The following is a 15545-nucleotide window of genomic DNA, read 5'->3' as shown; positions in this document are numbered from 1 at the left end:
AACCATAACAATGTTATGTCTGAGTCACCTTGAGATGGTGGGATGAGAAGCCAGAGCACCCTTCTGGTGTTCATTCGGAATGCCAAAAAGATAATCAGTCTTTCTGAAAGAAGCAGCGGTTGACAGGTAGACTTGCACACCCCAATTTACATCCAGACAATAAAGGAAAATGTTCCTTTTGGTGAAGTGAAACCAGAGGGATGGGAAAAACAAGGCCCTGTCCTGGTTTGCAGTGAACGGTAGAAAAAACCTTAAGCAAGACGCAAGTCCATGGGCTTCAAAACTACCTTGTCCCCCTGCCAGTGGCAGAACTACCAGGGTCCTAAAGGTCACACTTACGACTGAGGCCTGGTGTTACGCCATTGTGGGTGGGGGGGGGAAGGGGGGGTACGGGGCGAGCCCAAGCAGTGTTGCCAGTGTAAAAAAAAAAAAAAAAAGTGCCTGTTAAAACTACACTTGTCCCAAGTTTCCTCTGCCCCCATCCGGCCCGAGCCCAGCCGCGCAGATTACTAATCGGCCAGTCCGGGAATGCATTGGTCAGGTGTGCGGTGACATCATAGCTCTTGCCGCCTTTCCAGCAAGTTTGAAACCAACTGCAAGGAGGGAATGCGAGGGAGAGGATGACCAAAACCTGCAGGCAATTACAGGAGGTCCGTGTGTGGCAACTCCAGGCTGCACAGAGTCTGTGGGGCAGTCAGTTACTCTATGGGAGGTCACTTATGTAAGGGGCGAGTAGAGATCCTAAGGTAAGGGCAACACTGATATAAAGGATTCCCTCATATCAGTTTGCCTCATACTTTCCACCTTACATCAGGGACTGCAGCGTTCACCCTTGCACTGTAGGGTAAACCCTGTGGACTCTGATGTACTGTTAAGGGGAACTCTGATGTAAAGGGGGCTCTGGTAACTCTGATGTAAGGGGGGATTTTAATGTAAGGGCAGGAAGGGAGCCCACTGCAGAACACGTGAAAGGTCCCCACACCAGGAGTAAGGGCCCCAGGCTCGGAGGGAAGGGCCCCAGGCTTAGGTCAGGGCCTTCATTATTTTTTGCACTGGTGTCCTGAGGGTTCTAGTTATGAATCTGCCCTATACACAACCAAAAGGGGTTCCTAGTGGATAAGGCTACCAGTTTAGACACTCACCTTGCAGAGGTGATGGCTACAAAACACACCACCTTGTCGGTGAGAGTAGAGAAAGGAATGGGTTCAAAGTGCGGTTTCTATAATGCAAAGAACCAGATTCAGATCACACAGAAGAATAGACAGGGTGAGCTACATGGAAAGACAAAGATTTTAAAGGAGTTGTAAAGGCAGTTTTTTTTATCTTAATCCATTAAGATAAAAAGCCTTCTGTGTGCAGCAGCCCCCCTAATATTTACCTGAGCCCCATCTCTGTCCCCTTTAATTGGCTGAGACACAGCAGCGGCGCCATTGGCTCCCGCCGCTGTCAGTTAGCCAATCAGGAGAGATAGGGGGCAGGGCCGAATGGCAGTTCTGTGTCTGAATGGATAGACGGAGCTGCAGCTCGGCTTGGGTGCCCCCATAGCAAGCTGCTTGCTGTGGGGGCACTCAACAGGAGGGAGGGGTCAAGAGCAGCAAAGAGAGACCCGCGAAGGAGGAGGATCGGGGCTGTGCTGTGCAAAACACAGAGAAGGTAAGTATAACACGTTTGTTATTTAGAAAAAAAAGAGACTTTACAATCACTTCAATAAAAAGGTCAAAGAAGGCCAACAGCCTCCAAAACTGAATAGAAGGAGCAGAAACTTAAAGCAGAATTTCACACTCTCAATCAACACTGACTATTTTTAATCCTTGTGCTGTATATGCTATATCATATTTACTTGTTTTAAACTTTTATTTACTTTTTTTAAGTTACTTTCTGGTTTCCATGCCTAGGCAAATGATACGATACATCCCAGGAGTCTTCAGGAGGGACTTTCTCAGCTTAGCTTACCCTCTCCTGCTTGCATGCCTGAGAGCAAGTGGAGTCCAGGAAGTAAATGCTACATGAATCATCTGCCCTTACTCAAGATGGACATGGCCAGAAATGATAGAGGGTGTTCTCAACAAAATAAAGCATGGAAACATGGAAAGTTGGGCGAGTTTGCTTTGAATACTAAAAATTAATTAAACAGCATTTTTGGTTTGTGGTGCTCAGATGAAGTGTAGTTCCACTTTAAGAGATTAAACTGTCCCTCAAAACCACGGGCACCTGCCAGGAAGTGGTGTAGCACATGCGTCTGTGCCAGTCTGGAGTAATTAGGATCACAGCAATGCCCCTTTTGGGTTGGGGAACAGTGGAATGGTTGGAATAAAACACTAGAAATTGTTCTGCCACAGACACTGGAACACCGAACCCTTGATCCAGAAAATTAAACCGGGTTTGATGTAGATCTGCTAATCTGTGCAATGACACATCAAGGGTGGAGGCAAAAACATGAAGAAGGGCCAGGGAGCAAAACTCCAGTCCTGGGTAACTCCTACACCCAAGTGGCTGAGATGAAATTTGCCCAAGTGTCATCAAAGATTAACAAAACAGACAGATCCTAAACCTTTCATATCAAGGAAGGCTTGGTCTGAGGAGTTGGAAGACTGAGTGCTAGATGTTGTGGGTGGACTGGGAGCCAAACTTAGAGGGTCTCAATGTGTTGAGTAACAAAAGTGAAGTTTCTTAGTGATTAGAGAGGAATATTCTGTTCCCGAGGCTTCGTCTACTGTGGAAGATCGGTGCTCTTGCCATCAGTAGCATTCTTGATAACAATACCAAGAACTGGTCCAGGGTAGGTGGGAGGATGACGATAGTGCCACTAACTAAGCAAATTCGTTCTTGTATGGCCAAGCTTTGGAGCAGAGGATAAGCGGATTTTAGGCTGCAGACATCAGCACAGTCAATCAATATACTACAAGTAATCCCAGAGCTGTTAATAAGTGAGCTTGTCTATCCTCTCCCTTGTCTAGAAGTAGACATGTTGCAACCAGGTGATAGTAAGGCAGTGTACAGGCTCAAACTAAGAGCAAGGCCTCAGGTATTCATAAAACTCAGACAGCTGGTAGGGTGGCAAGAGGTGACCAAAATCACTGTTGGTGGGCAGCAGGTATAAATCAAGCTCCACGTGGCTCTTTGCAAGCAGGAAAATGCTGTATGTGGGGAAAGAGCACATGTACAACACTCCACCTGGCAGATGTGTCACCATTCACTCCCACAGTGTTAACCCCCTTTCTCAGAAAAAAACCAACAGGAAATAAAGGTGCCCTTTAGTGCAAGCACTTTAGCAATGCCAGAGGCTCTGGACTTGTACAGTTTCAACCATAATAGAGTCTGGAAAACGCCCCACCTGGAACCCAGTGCCAAAGATTCCTCCCAGGCTATCCCCATAACGTCCAGTCTGTTGGGGTCTGACCACAGTACTCCAAAAGCTGGACAACTGTGCCAAATAGCTGAAATCGGAGAGACAAAGCTCCAGCCGTGATGTAGACAAGTGTCTTGAGTTGGTATTGCAGGGGATCTGGATAGTGGCAATTGCTGACTGGTTCATTCTTTTATTAGACAAAGCAATTGCCTAATTTTCCCTCTTTAGAGTGCTGGGAATAGGGTAATTGTTATATCTCTATTATTTACACCCAGTCCATCTCTCCCTCCTTCCTATCTAATGCTCCTCTCCTGAAATACTCTGCTCTACTGGAGGACTCAGCTCCTTCTGCTCTCTCCTCTCCTGGAATATTCTGTCTGCACTGCTGGAAGACTTCGCTGTCACTCTCACCTTGATGGGCTGATTAATGAGAACACAAAAAAATAAAGGTCATGAAACTTGAATGCAATGGGCTCCTATGGTCATTAGCTCCATTTTTTTAATCCACGTTTGAAAAGTATATCCATAAAATACAATCTTTAAAAAAAATTGTACTCAGCTGGTTTCCAAATTCCATTGTGTATTCTGAACACTTCAACAATAAGTCTAATTAGTGTCTTATTCTGGTGAAGTGGTGAACGCAGAGGACTCTGTCGCCCTCTACTGGTCACTTTTATCCAGACCCCCGATTTGTAATAGAAAGTTATATGACATCCTGCAGTGATGTTACCCCTAAGATTCTTGTAGCATTTGTTCTTCCCACACAACAATGACCTTTACCTTCTACAGAACAGATCTGGGGTCAATTTTGGAGTAACAGTGCCAAGAAAAAAAAATGAATGCCAAAATATTTTAAAAATCTACAAACTTATAGCAAATGGAAATAATGTAGGTGACTTGTTTTTGTAAGTTTCCTAGCAATTAGCAGTATAAAAATCTTCTGGGGATTGCTAGGATGTAGATTTAGTTTTTGTTTTAGAATAGATATATACATACATACATATACACACACTCTATAAAAAAATTAAATTATATATAGCCACACACCGTGTTTCCCCGAAAATAAGACCGGGTCTTGTATAAAATGTCTACAAAAAACACACTAGGGCTTATTTACAATAATCTACATTTATTCAAATATAGTCATATCATGACGATCTTAAAAAGGTTGTAACCCTAAAAAAAAAAAAATGTAAATGTATATATATATATATATATATATATATATATATATATTACAAAAGTGAATACACACCTCACATTTTTGTAAATATTTTATTATATCTTTTCATGTGACAACACTGAAGAAATGACACTTTGCTACAATGTAAAGTAGTGAGTGTACAGCTTGTATAACAGTGTAAATTTGTTGTCCCCTCAAAATAACTCAACACACAGCCATTAATGTCTAAACCACTGGCAACAAAAGTGAGTACACCCCTAAGTGAAAATGCCCAAATTGGGCCCATTAGCCATTCCCCCGCCCCCCCGTGTCATGTGACTCGTTAGCGTTGCAAGGTCTCAGGTGTAAATGGGGAGCAGGTGTGTTATATTCAGTGTTATCGCTCTCATTCTCTCATACTGGTCACTGGAAGTTCAACAAGGCACCTCATGGCAAAGAACTCTCTGAGGATCTGAAAAAAAAAATTGTTGCTCTATATGAAGATTGCCAAGACCCTGAAACTGAGCTGCAGCACGGTGGCCAAGACCTGACAGTGGTTCAACAGGACAGGTTCCACTCAGAACAGACCTCGCCATGGTCGAACAATCAAGCATGGTGGTGGGAGTGTCATGGTCAGGTGCTGCATGAGTGCTGCCGGCACTGGGGAGCTACAGTTCATTGAGGGAACCATGAATGCCGACATGTACTGTGACATACTGAAGCAGGGCATGATCCCCTCTCTTCGAAGACTGGGACGCAGGGCAGTATTCCAACATGATAAAGACCCCAAACCTGACCACTGCCTTGCTAAAGAAGCTGAGGGTAAAGGTGATGGATTGGCCAAGCTTGTCTCCAGACCTAAACCCTATTGAGCATCTGTGGGGCATCCTTAAACAGAAGGTGGAGGAGCGCAAGGTCTCCAACATGCACCAGTTCTGTGATGTCATCATGGAGGAGTGGAAAAGTACTCCAGTGGCAACCTGTGAAGCTCTGGTGGACTCCATGCCCAAGAAGGTTAAGGAAGTGCTGGAAAATAATGGTAGCCACACTAAATATTGAGACACTGGGCCCAATTTGGACATTTTCATTTAGGGGTGTACTTACTTTTGTTGCCAGTGGTTTAGACATTAATGGCTGTGTGTTGACTTATTTTGAGGGGCCAGCAAATTTACACTGTTATACAAGCTGTACACTCACTACTTTACAATGTAGCAAAGTGTCATTTCTTCAGTGTTGTCACATGAAAAGATAGAATAAAATATTTACAAAAATGTGAGGGTGTACTCACTTTTGTGATATATATATATTTTGTTATATCCTGATCCTTTAAAGCATGATAGAAAACACAGTACTTGTGTGCTGTGTCATTTAAACCTCTCTATGTTCTAAAAAACCTGGAATACAACATTGAAATGTTTTTAAAAAGTTCCCGTTTCCCCTGTCTTCGCTCTCCCTCTCCCCCTGTTAGCGCAGGACATTCTGTGATCCCAAAATACAAAAAAGGAGACATACTCAGAGGCGTAACTAGAATCTTCAGGGCCCCGGTGCAAGAAACCATGAAGGGCCCCCACCAGGGGAGTTGCTAGGTCTACAAAAGATCTCGGGCTAGAGCCAATAGCAGCTAAGTAAGGAAAGTCATACACTTTGGCGGGCATACATATGTATATATTATATATGTGTGTGTGTGTATCTATCTATCTATCTATCTATCTATCTATCTATCTATCTATCTATATATCGTTACATATCTGAATGCGGATCCCCCACTTACATCAGGATCCCCAGGGATCCACCACCTACATCAGGGTCCCCAGAGAGCCCCCCTTACATCAGGGTCCTTAGAAAGCCTCCCCCTATATTAGGGTCCCCAGAGAGCCATCCCTCCTTACATCAGGGTCCCCAGGGATCCCCTCCTTACATCAGGGTCCCCAGAGAGCCTCCCCTTACATCAGGGTCCTTAGAGAGCCTCCCCCTATATTATGGTCCCCAGAGATCCTCCCCTTACATCAGGGTCCCCAGAGAGCCTCCCCTTACATCAGGGTCCCCAGAGAGCCTCCCCTTACATCAGGGTCCCCAGAGAACCCCCCTTACATCAGGGTCCCCAGGGAGCCCTCCTTACATCAGGGTCCCCAGAGAGCTCCCCCCCCTACATTGGGGTCCCTAGAGAGCCTCCCCTTACATCAGGGTCTCAAGAGAGCCTCCCTACTTATATTAGGGTCCCCAGAGCCCCCCTCATTACATCAGGGTCCCCAGAGAGCCTCCCCTTACATCAGGGTCCCCAGAGAGCCTCCCTTGAATCAGTGTCCCCAGAGAGCCCCCCTTACATTAGTGTCCTCAGAGAGCCCCTTCCTTACATTAATGTCCCCAGAAAGCCCCCCCCTCACATCAGGGTCCCCAGAGAATCCCCCCTACATTAGGGTCCCCAGAGAGCCCCCCATACATCAGGTTCCCCAGAGAGCCCCTCCTTACATCAGGGTCCCCAGAGAGCCCTCCCATCATCAGGGTCCCCAGAGAGCCCCCCCATACATCAGGGTCCCCAGAGAGACCCCCATACATCAGGGTCCCCAGAGAGCCCCTCCTTACATCAGGGTCCCCAGAGAGCCCCTCCTTACATCAGGGACCCCAGAGGGCCCCTTCCTTACATTAATGTCCCCAGAAAGCCCCCCCACATCAGGGTCCCCAGACAGCTGACCCCCCCTTCAAGAGGTTCCCCACATCTGTGTCCCCAGAGCCCCCTTTCCTTACATCAAGGTCCCCAGAGAGCCCCTCCTTACATCAGGGTCCCCAGAGAGACCCTCCTTACATCAGGGTCCCCAGAGAGCCCCCCCCATACATCAGGGTCCCCAGAGAGACCCTCCTTACATCAGGGTCCCCAGAGAGCCCCCCCATACATCAGGGTCCCCAGAGAGCCCCCCCATACATCAGGGTCCCCAGAGAGCCCCCCCATACATCAGGGTCCCCAGAGAGCCCCCCCATACATCAGGGTCCCCAGAGAGCCCCTCCTTACATCAGGGTCCCCAGAGAGCCCCCCCCATACATCAGGGTCCCCAGAGAGCCCCCCCATACATCAGGGTCCCCAGAGAGCCCCTCCTTACATCAGGGTCCCCAGAGAGCCCCCCTTACATCAGGGTCCCCAGAGAGCCCCCTTACATCAGGGTCCCCAGAGAGCCCCTCCTTACATCAGTAATAAATAAATATATGTGTATGCGCTAAAGGCTATAAATACGTGAACAAAGAATATAATAAATCTATACAATATTAAAAGAAGAAGAAAGTGACTATAATCCACAACTGAATTTATGAAAAATGGTAACATGCACCATGCAAAAAAATGTGAGAAAAAAAAAAATCCTTTAAATGATTAAAAAAAAAAATATATATATATATAAGTGCTACTTGATAAATAAAGTGTCCGAAACCAATTTATACAAATGAATATATCTCAGTTCAAGCCATTCATAAGAGTATATAAATCAAAGTGCACAATAGTGTCCAAACAAATAGCAGGCAATCCTCATGCTGGTTTTTTGGAAAAGTGCTAAATATTCCTCATGCTCTTCTTATGAGATGTGCACATTAAGGCATGCTGCAGTGCTCTCCAGTGACCCCCAATGGATAATGCGCTCACCTTAGAGCGTGTGACACAGTAGCTAAACAGTGTCAAAACACGCATTAGAGCCACTCCAGGGCTCACACAGGGTATGCTGGTGATGATCTGTATCTCGCTCAAATGGTGACATATATGAAAGAAAGGAGACTCATAGCATAATACCGCCAGGAATTTATTTGAAAAGCCCTAAAAACAATCCCTCCAGGAGGGTACTCACAATGCTTGGGTGCGTCAGTGCACCATCCTATCCAAAACATGCAATACAGATGAATCCTGTGGCGTGCGGTGCGGTGTTCAATCCTCTGCCTGTCTGTGTGTAGAAAGCTCCGTCCTGCCCCTCCCCCTCCTTACATCAGGGTCCCCAGAGAGCCCCCCTTACATCAGGGTCCTCAGAGAGCCCCTCCTTACATCAGGGTCCCCAGAGAGCCCCCCATACATCAGGGTCCCCAGAGAGCCCCCCCATACATCAGGGTCCCCAGAGAGCCCCCTCATACATTAGGGTCCCCAGAGAGCCCCCCATACATCAGGGTCTCCAGAGAGCCCCCCTTACATCAGGGTCCCCAGACAGCTGACCCCCCCCTCCTTCAAGAGGTTCCCCATGTACCTGGCTGGTGGAGGTGGGAGGCGGCGATCGGCAGCTCTATGGTGTCCACAGGCAGGGAATCTCCATGAGGCTTGTAGTTCTTCTCCCGAGTGTATACAGTGGAGAGGGGAGGGGCCTCTGACCGGGGCATGTATCAGCAGCAATGTACAAGCAGAGCGACTCACTGAAAGGGAAACTGATACCTGCCCGGGTCAGAGGCCCCTCCCCTCTTCTCTCCACTGTATACACTGACGCTCGGGAAGAGAACTACAAGCTCCAGGGAGACCCCACCGCCCAAAGGCACAATAGATCTGCCGATCGCTGCCTCTCACCTCCCCCCACTGCATTCTAAACGGCAAGCCAGAGGTGCAGGGGGAGATGCCGGGTCTTGGGCCCCCCCACAGCGGCAGAATGGCAGGGCCCAGTCACAAGTGCGACTGCAGCGACCCCTATAGTTCCGCCACTGTGCGTGATCCTGCGCAGAGCGGCCACCCTGCAGCAGTAAAACTGCTATAGGGCGATCGGAAAACTAGTTTATGACTAATATCTGCATTAACACTATGTGGAAATTGTGTGGGGCCTCTCCAGACCCTGCTAGGACCTTGACCAACATCAGGACCGGGGAACAGGGAGCAGTTCCATGGATCTGGAGCTGAAAGACTCTGTAGCTTCATAGGGGATTCAAAAATAAATGATCTGCTTCAGCACACCAAGGGCAAACAAATAAACCTCATTTTAGTTATTTAACTAGACATGTTCCTTTAAATAGGCATGGGTTAGTGACAGGGTCTCTTTGAACAATATAAGTACAAGAATTGGAGCTGTTAGGAAGTTTGTTACCTGGAGTTGTTCATAGTCCAGACATCTGTTGTCTGTCTGCAATGCTGCATAAGGACTTTCAACAACAGGTTTTGGATTATGGGGCACCTACAAATTTTGGGGTACAGTTATTATTAGACTGCAAAGGTACGGCCAACTATCAATTAGTCATTTTTGGCTCTGACCTCAAGATTCAAAATACATGCAACAGTACAGGAGGTGACTCAGTACGAAAAGCAAACACCAAAGGGCTCCAAGGAAGTGTAGTATTAAAAATAAAGTTTATTAAAAAAAATTTGAACCACACTTCTCCACTTGTCTTTTTTATTGGGTTTTTTCAATAAAATACTACACTTAGCTGTCGTCCTACTGCTAGTTGGAGATGTCCCAGAATCTATGAAAGGAGCTACCAGAAGTGTAACCTGATGGAGTTCTATGAACCCTTGATGCTTGGTCAGCCTATGTAAAGACTGTATCTCGTTATTAAAAAAAAAAAAAACACAAGGGCTTTATGCCACCTTTATACCATTATCCAATATTGATCATATGGCTTAGCAATGGTGCATACAGTAGGTGCCAATGCATAATTGAGGCCTCTCTTAAGGCTGCATTCATACCTGAGCGTATCGTTTTCAGGCAGAAAATCGCGCGATTTTGCCGCAATTTTTGCTGCGATCTTGTACAGGTCAAAAGGTCACCAACGTAAAAAGCAGAAAAACGCCTGTAATCTGCCTAAAAAGAAGCTCCTGTACTTTGAGTGATGGCCGTTTTGCTTCAGGCGACAGAACGCTCAGATGTGAACAGGGGCTATTGAAATGAATGGGATTTGTCTTGTTGGGCGTTTTTAGAGCTGAGGCTTACAGCAGAAAAACGCCCAAAAACACCTAGGAGCCTAAATGGTATTGCACAGAGCAGCCCCCTACCTCCTCTTCAGGGGTCAGGGATTCCAACCTCAAACCTCCCCCCTCAATCCCCCTGAGCTCTCAGCACCTCTTCTCTAAGTGCCACCATAGAAAGTCACTTTCTATGAGGGCAATCAGGTGGGAATGCTCCTACAGGAGACTCATGTTAGTTTATTGAGGGGGGAGTCTGGGAGAGCTGCTATTGAAAGGTTTTACCTTAATACAGAGCATGCATTAGGTAAAGAACCCTTTGTCTTTAGAACCACTTTGAGGATAGCTGCAGTATCACTAGTGGTTGGTTAAAGTGTATCTAAAGCCAAGGATTTTTGTTTTTTCTTTATTTTTGAAGTAATGATGGGTTAGAAGTACCGTTCTCTTGGCAACCACCAAACCCAAAAACGTCCATCAGATTGCCAGTTAGAGAGGTGTGATTCATCACTTCATGATTTACGCCACTGCACCCGACACTTTGCATTGCACTTGGTGATGTAGGGCTTGGATGTAGCTGCTTTGCCATGGAAACCCATTCCATGAAGCTCTCTGCGCGCTGTTGCTGTGCTGATCTGAAGGCCACATGAAGTGTATTGACTCTACAGACAGTTGGCGACTTCTGTGCACTTCAGCATGCACTGACCCCGCTCTGTCATTTTACGTGGCCTACCACTTCATGGCTGAGTTGCTCTTGTTCCCAGTTGCTTCCACTTTGTTATAATACCACTAACAGTTGAGCGTGGAATATTTAGTTGCAAGGAGATTTCACGGATGGACATATTGCATAAGTGGCAACCCATCACGGTACCACGCTTGAATTCACTGAGCTCCTGAAAGTGACCCTGTCCTTCACAAATGTTTGTAGAAGCAGTCTGTATACCTAGGTGCTTGATTTTATACACCTATGGCCATGGAGGTGATTGGAACACCTGAATCAAATGATTTGGAGGGGTGTCCCAATACTTTAGACCAGTGATGGTGAACCTTGGCACTCCAGATGTTTTGGAACTACATTTCCCATGTGTAATAAAGAAAACGTCAAAGGTTCCCAACTTCCCATAGCATAATGAAGCAGATGTCTCATGCATTAAACATGTTGTATATAGATAGAAGTTATTACTTATAAAACTATTACTAAGTTTCTTGTAATTCAATAACTAAAGTTATAATATGAATATAGACCCATACTACACCATGATGCTCAACAATACTGCAGAGTGCATGAGCATCATGGGAAATGTAGTTCCAAAACACCTGGAGTGCCAAGGTTCGCCATCATTGCTTTAGGCAATATAGTGTAGATAAAAAAAAAGAGGCATTTATGCATTACCTACTCTTAAAAAAAAAAAAAAAAAAAAAGTTTGAACATTAGCTATACTTTCTAGACAACCATAATTTTAATTGTATAAGGACTTTTAGGCTGGGTTCATACTTATGTGAATAAGATGTGGGTTTCCCTGCATTCAAATCGCATGATAGGAGAGTGTGGCCGGCTCTCAATGGAGCCAGTTCACACATCTTTGGAGCGGCCGCAGAGCACACAGCTGAAGGGTCCTGCGGTCGTAATTGGCTCCATTTCAGGTCCGAATTCAGGCAAAAATTCGGACCTGAACCTGTGAACAGGGACGCACCGGACCCCCTGCCATGCCCTGCGCCACGCATAGGGATTGATTTACTAAAGTCACATTTACTGTGCCTGTTTGAAAGTACAGTTTCTCCAGAGCTTAGTAAATGAGGGAGAGCTATGCTGGCTTTCATCATCCAATCATGTGCAAGCAAAAATGCTGTTTTTAGATTCCTTGCAGGTGATTGGTTGTTCTTTGTAAAGTGAAGCTTTACCTCATTCACCAAGCCCTGGAGCAACTGCACATGCAGAGTGCAGCTGCACTTTCAAAAGTGCACAGCCAATTAGCCTTTAGTAAATCAACCCCATAGTGTGAACCCAGCCTTAAATTAAAAAATGGAAAAAAACTGCAAAAAGTCATAATTATTTAAAACACACATACTGACCGTAACATTCATATAGAGATTGGTATCTCTGGAGGCTTCCTCGGTTGCTGGATTTGGTTGGCTTGAAGCTCTTTTTCTTCTGTGAAAAGAAATTTGCTGTTGCATTCAATATAATACAGATATGTGCTAATCATGCGCAAACTGTGTGCAAAACTGGCTTGCATGGCCTTTGTTTGGACATCATTGGTTACTGCACTGGTGCATAGGAGTTTAATGTGAACATGTGCTTTGCCCATGTAGGAGAAAGCAACCAGTGCAGCATCACATGGTCAACTTTTCTTTGATCTCTCACAAGGTGTAAAAATGACCGTGAGTTGCTGATATCATAGCTCACACTGAGCTGTGAGTCCTCCCCATGTGACATCACTAGTGCTCAGTGATTGGCCATGCGCTGTCACGTGCCTTTATCATACCTGGAAGCACCTCTGAACAGCTGAACAGAGCAGCAGGAGAGCAAAGGAAGGGTGAGTTTGTGCTACAGGGAGTGAGGGCATCAAAGTGAACCTGCTGCCCTGACCTGCATGGGTAAAATAGACTAAAAAAACTTTGCCAACGCTCAATTGTTTTTTTTCTCATAAATTGCTGAGGGCTGGTGCTCATGGCTGGAGTGTGTACTCAGAAGGCATCAATCCATGAAGAAAATTACCTGGCAACATGGTACATTCCAAGTTCCAAATACTTTACTAGGTTACATTTAAAAGTGGCACAATACAGCTAACATGTTTCGGCTATACGGCTTTCTTCCAAGCATCTTTGAAGAAGGCCGCATGGCCGAAACAAGTTGGCTGTATTGTGCTGCTTTTAAATGTAACCTAAGTATTTGAAACTTGGAATTTACTAGGTTGCCAGCTAATTTTCTTCATGGATTGATGGGTAAAATAGAGGTTTGGTTTAAAGGAAACAATTAATGAGGAAGCATAGGGAGCCACTGCTGACTTCAGCTTTTTGTGGCTTCAGTAATTTCTAAGGCCCCTTTCACATAGGAGTTACAATCAGGTCCTTACCTGTCCCAGGGTCCAGCGATGTCGGCAGGGGACGCCGAGAACCCGCTCGGTTCTCGGCAGCTGCCGCCACCATCCTAGGTGAGGGAATCAGGAAGTGAAGCGTTGCGGCTTCACTTCCCTGTTCCCTACTGCGCATGCGCGAGTCGCGCTGCGCGTCCCTAGTGGTCCCCGCTCTCTCCTGGGAGCTGTGTGTTCCCAGCAGACAGTGCGGTCGGGACGGAAAGAGGGAGTCTATGCCGGAAGTGGGTGCAAATACCTGTCTAAGACAGGTATCTGCACCCCCCTCCCCCCTGAAAGGTGCCAAATGTGACACCGGAGGGGGGGAGGGTTCCGAAAAGCGGAAGTTCCATTTTTGTGTGGAACTCCGCTTTAAACAATGATATCCTTATGATTTAAAATGGAAATCCTTGTATATATGATTTTGACCAAAAATAGTCCCAAAGGAAAGCCCTTGAATGAACACAACAGGAACTCGGTGGTGAAGTGATCCGCCACCACATAGATTTTGCGCTTACCGCAACACAAGCAATAAGTAGCCTGAAATCCATCCCGACATGGGAAGTCCAGCTGGTAAATGCTTGACTATATGCAGCGTGGCTGGGTAGATACAGCAGGGACCCCAAACACTCGACTCAAAAGCATGTGCATGAAAGAAAACTGGCCATAGTGTAAATCTGGCGGAATGATTTATTAAAAGGAGGTAGAAAACTTACATAAGCAAGGTATAAAACAGCAAATCGCCGGCCGGCATAGCAAGCACCCGTCCACAATAGGATGGCAATGACGTCAGAGCGAGGTTGACGCTCTGACGTCATTGCCATCCTATTGTGGACGGGTGCTCGCTATGCCGGCTGGCGATTTGCACCGTCGTTTTTGCGGAGGTATTCGGCCGCTAGCGGGGCGCTTTTAACCCCCGCTAGTGGACGGAAAAGGGTTAAAACCACCCGCAAAGCGCGGCCGCAGCGGCACTTTGCCGACGGTTTGGCCGCACTGCCCATTCATTTCAATGGGCATGAGCAGTGAAGGAGCGGTGTATCAAAGATGCTGCTTGCAGGAGTTTTTTTAACGTCCTGCCAGCACATCGCCTCGGTGTGAAAGCCCTCGGGGGGCTCTCACACTGACACGACATAAAAGGCCCGATCCATCAGTCTCTCACTATCTTCTGCTGGGATCTCACCATTGCCATCAGTGCAGCCTGATAGATGCCCATCTGCAGCCTTGGAGAGGACAGGGAGGGGGGCGCGACGAGCGCCAACAAATTACATACAGGAGAATCTCCTGTTCACTCGGCGGCCTCTTTAATACAAAGTCCCGCCTCCTATGATAGACAGAACAGTCATCCAATGCCAGCCCAGGAGACGGGACTTCCTATTACAGAGGCTGCCGAGCAAACAGGAGATTCTCCTGTATGTAATCTGACGGCGCTCGTCCCGCCCCCTTCCCTGTCCCCTCCCAGGCTGCCAGAACGATAAATACGGTATATATCTCTTGTGGCCCCCCAATGAGTCGATTCTTTGGGGGTCACAAAAGATATATATATTCAAATTACCAGCGGGGCCGCATTAAACCGGAACGCGGGCTGGACTTTGAACAAGCCTGTACTAAACCCTCCTATCACCTACTGCCAAAGAAGTGGCCATCTTAGCTTCTAACCAACCTTCAGATGCCATGGAGATGACACCAGACATTTATCAATCATGTGCCAGTTGTCAATCACCAGATGTCTTAACCCCCCTGGCGGTATTCCCGAGTCTGGCTCGGGGTGGATTTTACATACCAAAAGCGGTATCCCCGAGCCAGACTCGGGCTTGCATCGCAGGATCCAGGAAGAGATTACTTACCTTGTCCCCTGGTTCCTGCGATGTCTCCCCGCTGTGATCGGCGAGCCGCTGTGTCTCGCTCGATTCACAGTGCCGAGCTCCGTTCCCTGCGAGCGTTGCGACGCACGGGGACGGAGTTCGGCGGTAAATTCAAAAGTGAAACACATAGTATAGATACAGCATACTGTAATCTTACAGATTACAGTACTGTATCAAATAACTACACATCCCCTTTGTCCCTAGTGGTCTGCCCAGTGTCCTGCATGCAGTTTTATATATATAAAACTGTTCTTTC

At 46.7% G+C, this 15545-nt stretch overlaps 1 protein-coding gene across 7 annotated transcripts in view; it reads right to left on the bottom strand.

The window, feature by feature from the left end:
* LOC141111116 (uncharacterized) overlaps nt 1-15545 on the bottom strand; it is a 134060-nt gene that overhangs the window by 70633 nt on the left and 47882 nt on the right. For all 7 annotated transcript variants that reach the window (XM_073603135.1, XM_073603140.1, XM_073603142.1 and 4 more), the window contains one exon: nt 12427-12505. Coding sequence is in view for 3 of the 7 variants with exons in the window: in XM_073603142.1 (XP_073459243.1) it covers nt 12427-12505 (79 nt within the window). In the remaining 4 variants the exon portion in view is untranslated. The remainder of the gene's footprint in view (nt 1-12426; nt 12506-15545) is intronic.

Source organism: Aquarana catesbeiana, linkage group LG10 (assembly GCF_042186555.1).
Source record: "Aquarana catesbeiana isolate 2022-GZ linkage group LG10, ASM4218655v1, whole genome shotgun sequence".
In the NCBI taxonomy this organism is placed as follows: domain Eukaryota; kingdom Metazoa; phylum Chordata; class Amphibia; order Anura; family Ranidae; genus Aquarana; species Aquarana catesbeiana.
This window is presented reverse-complemented; position numbering and strand designations above follow the sequence as displayed.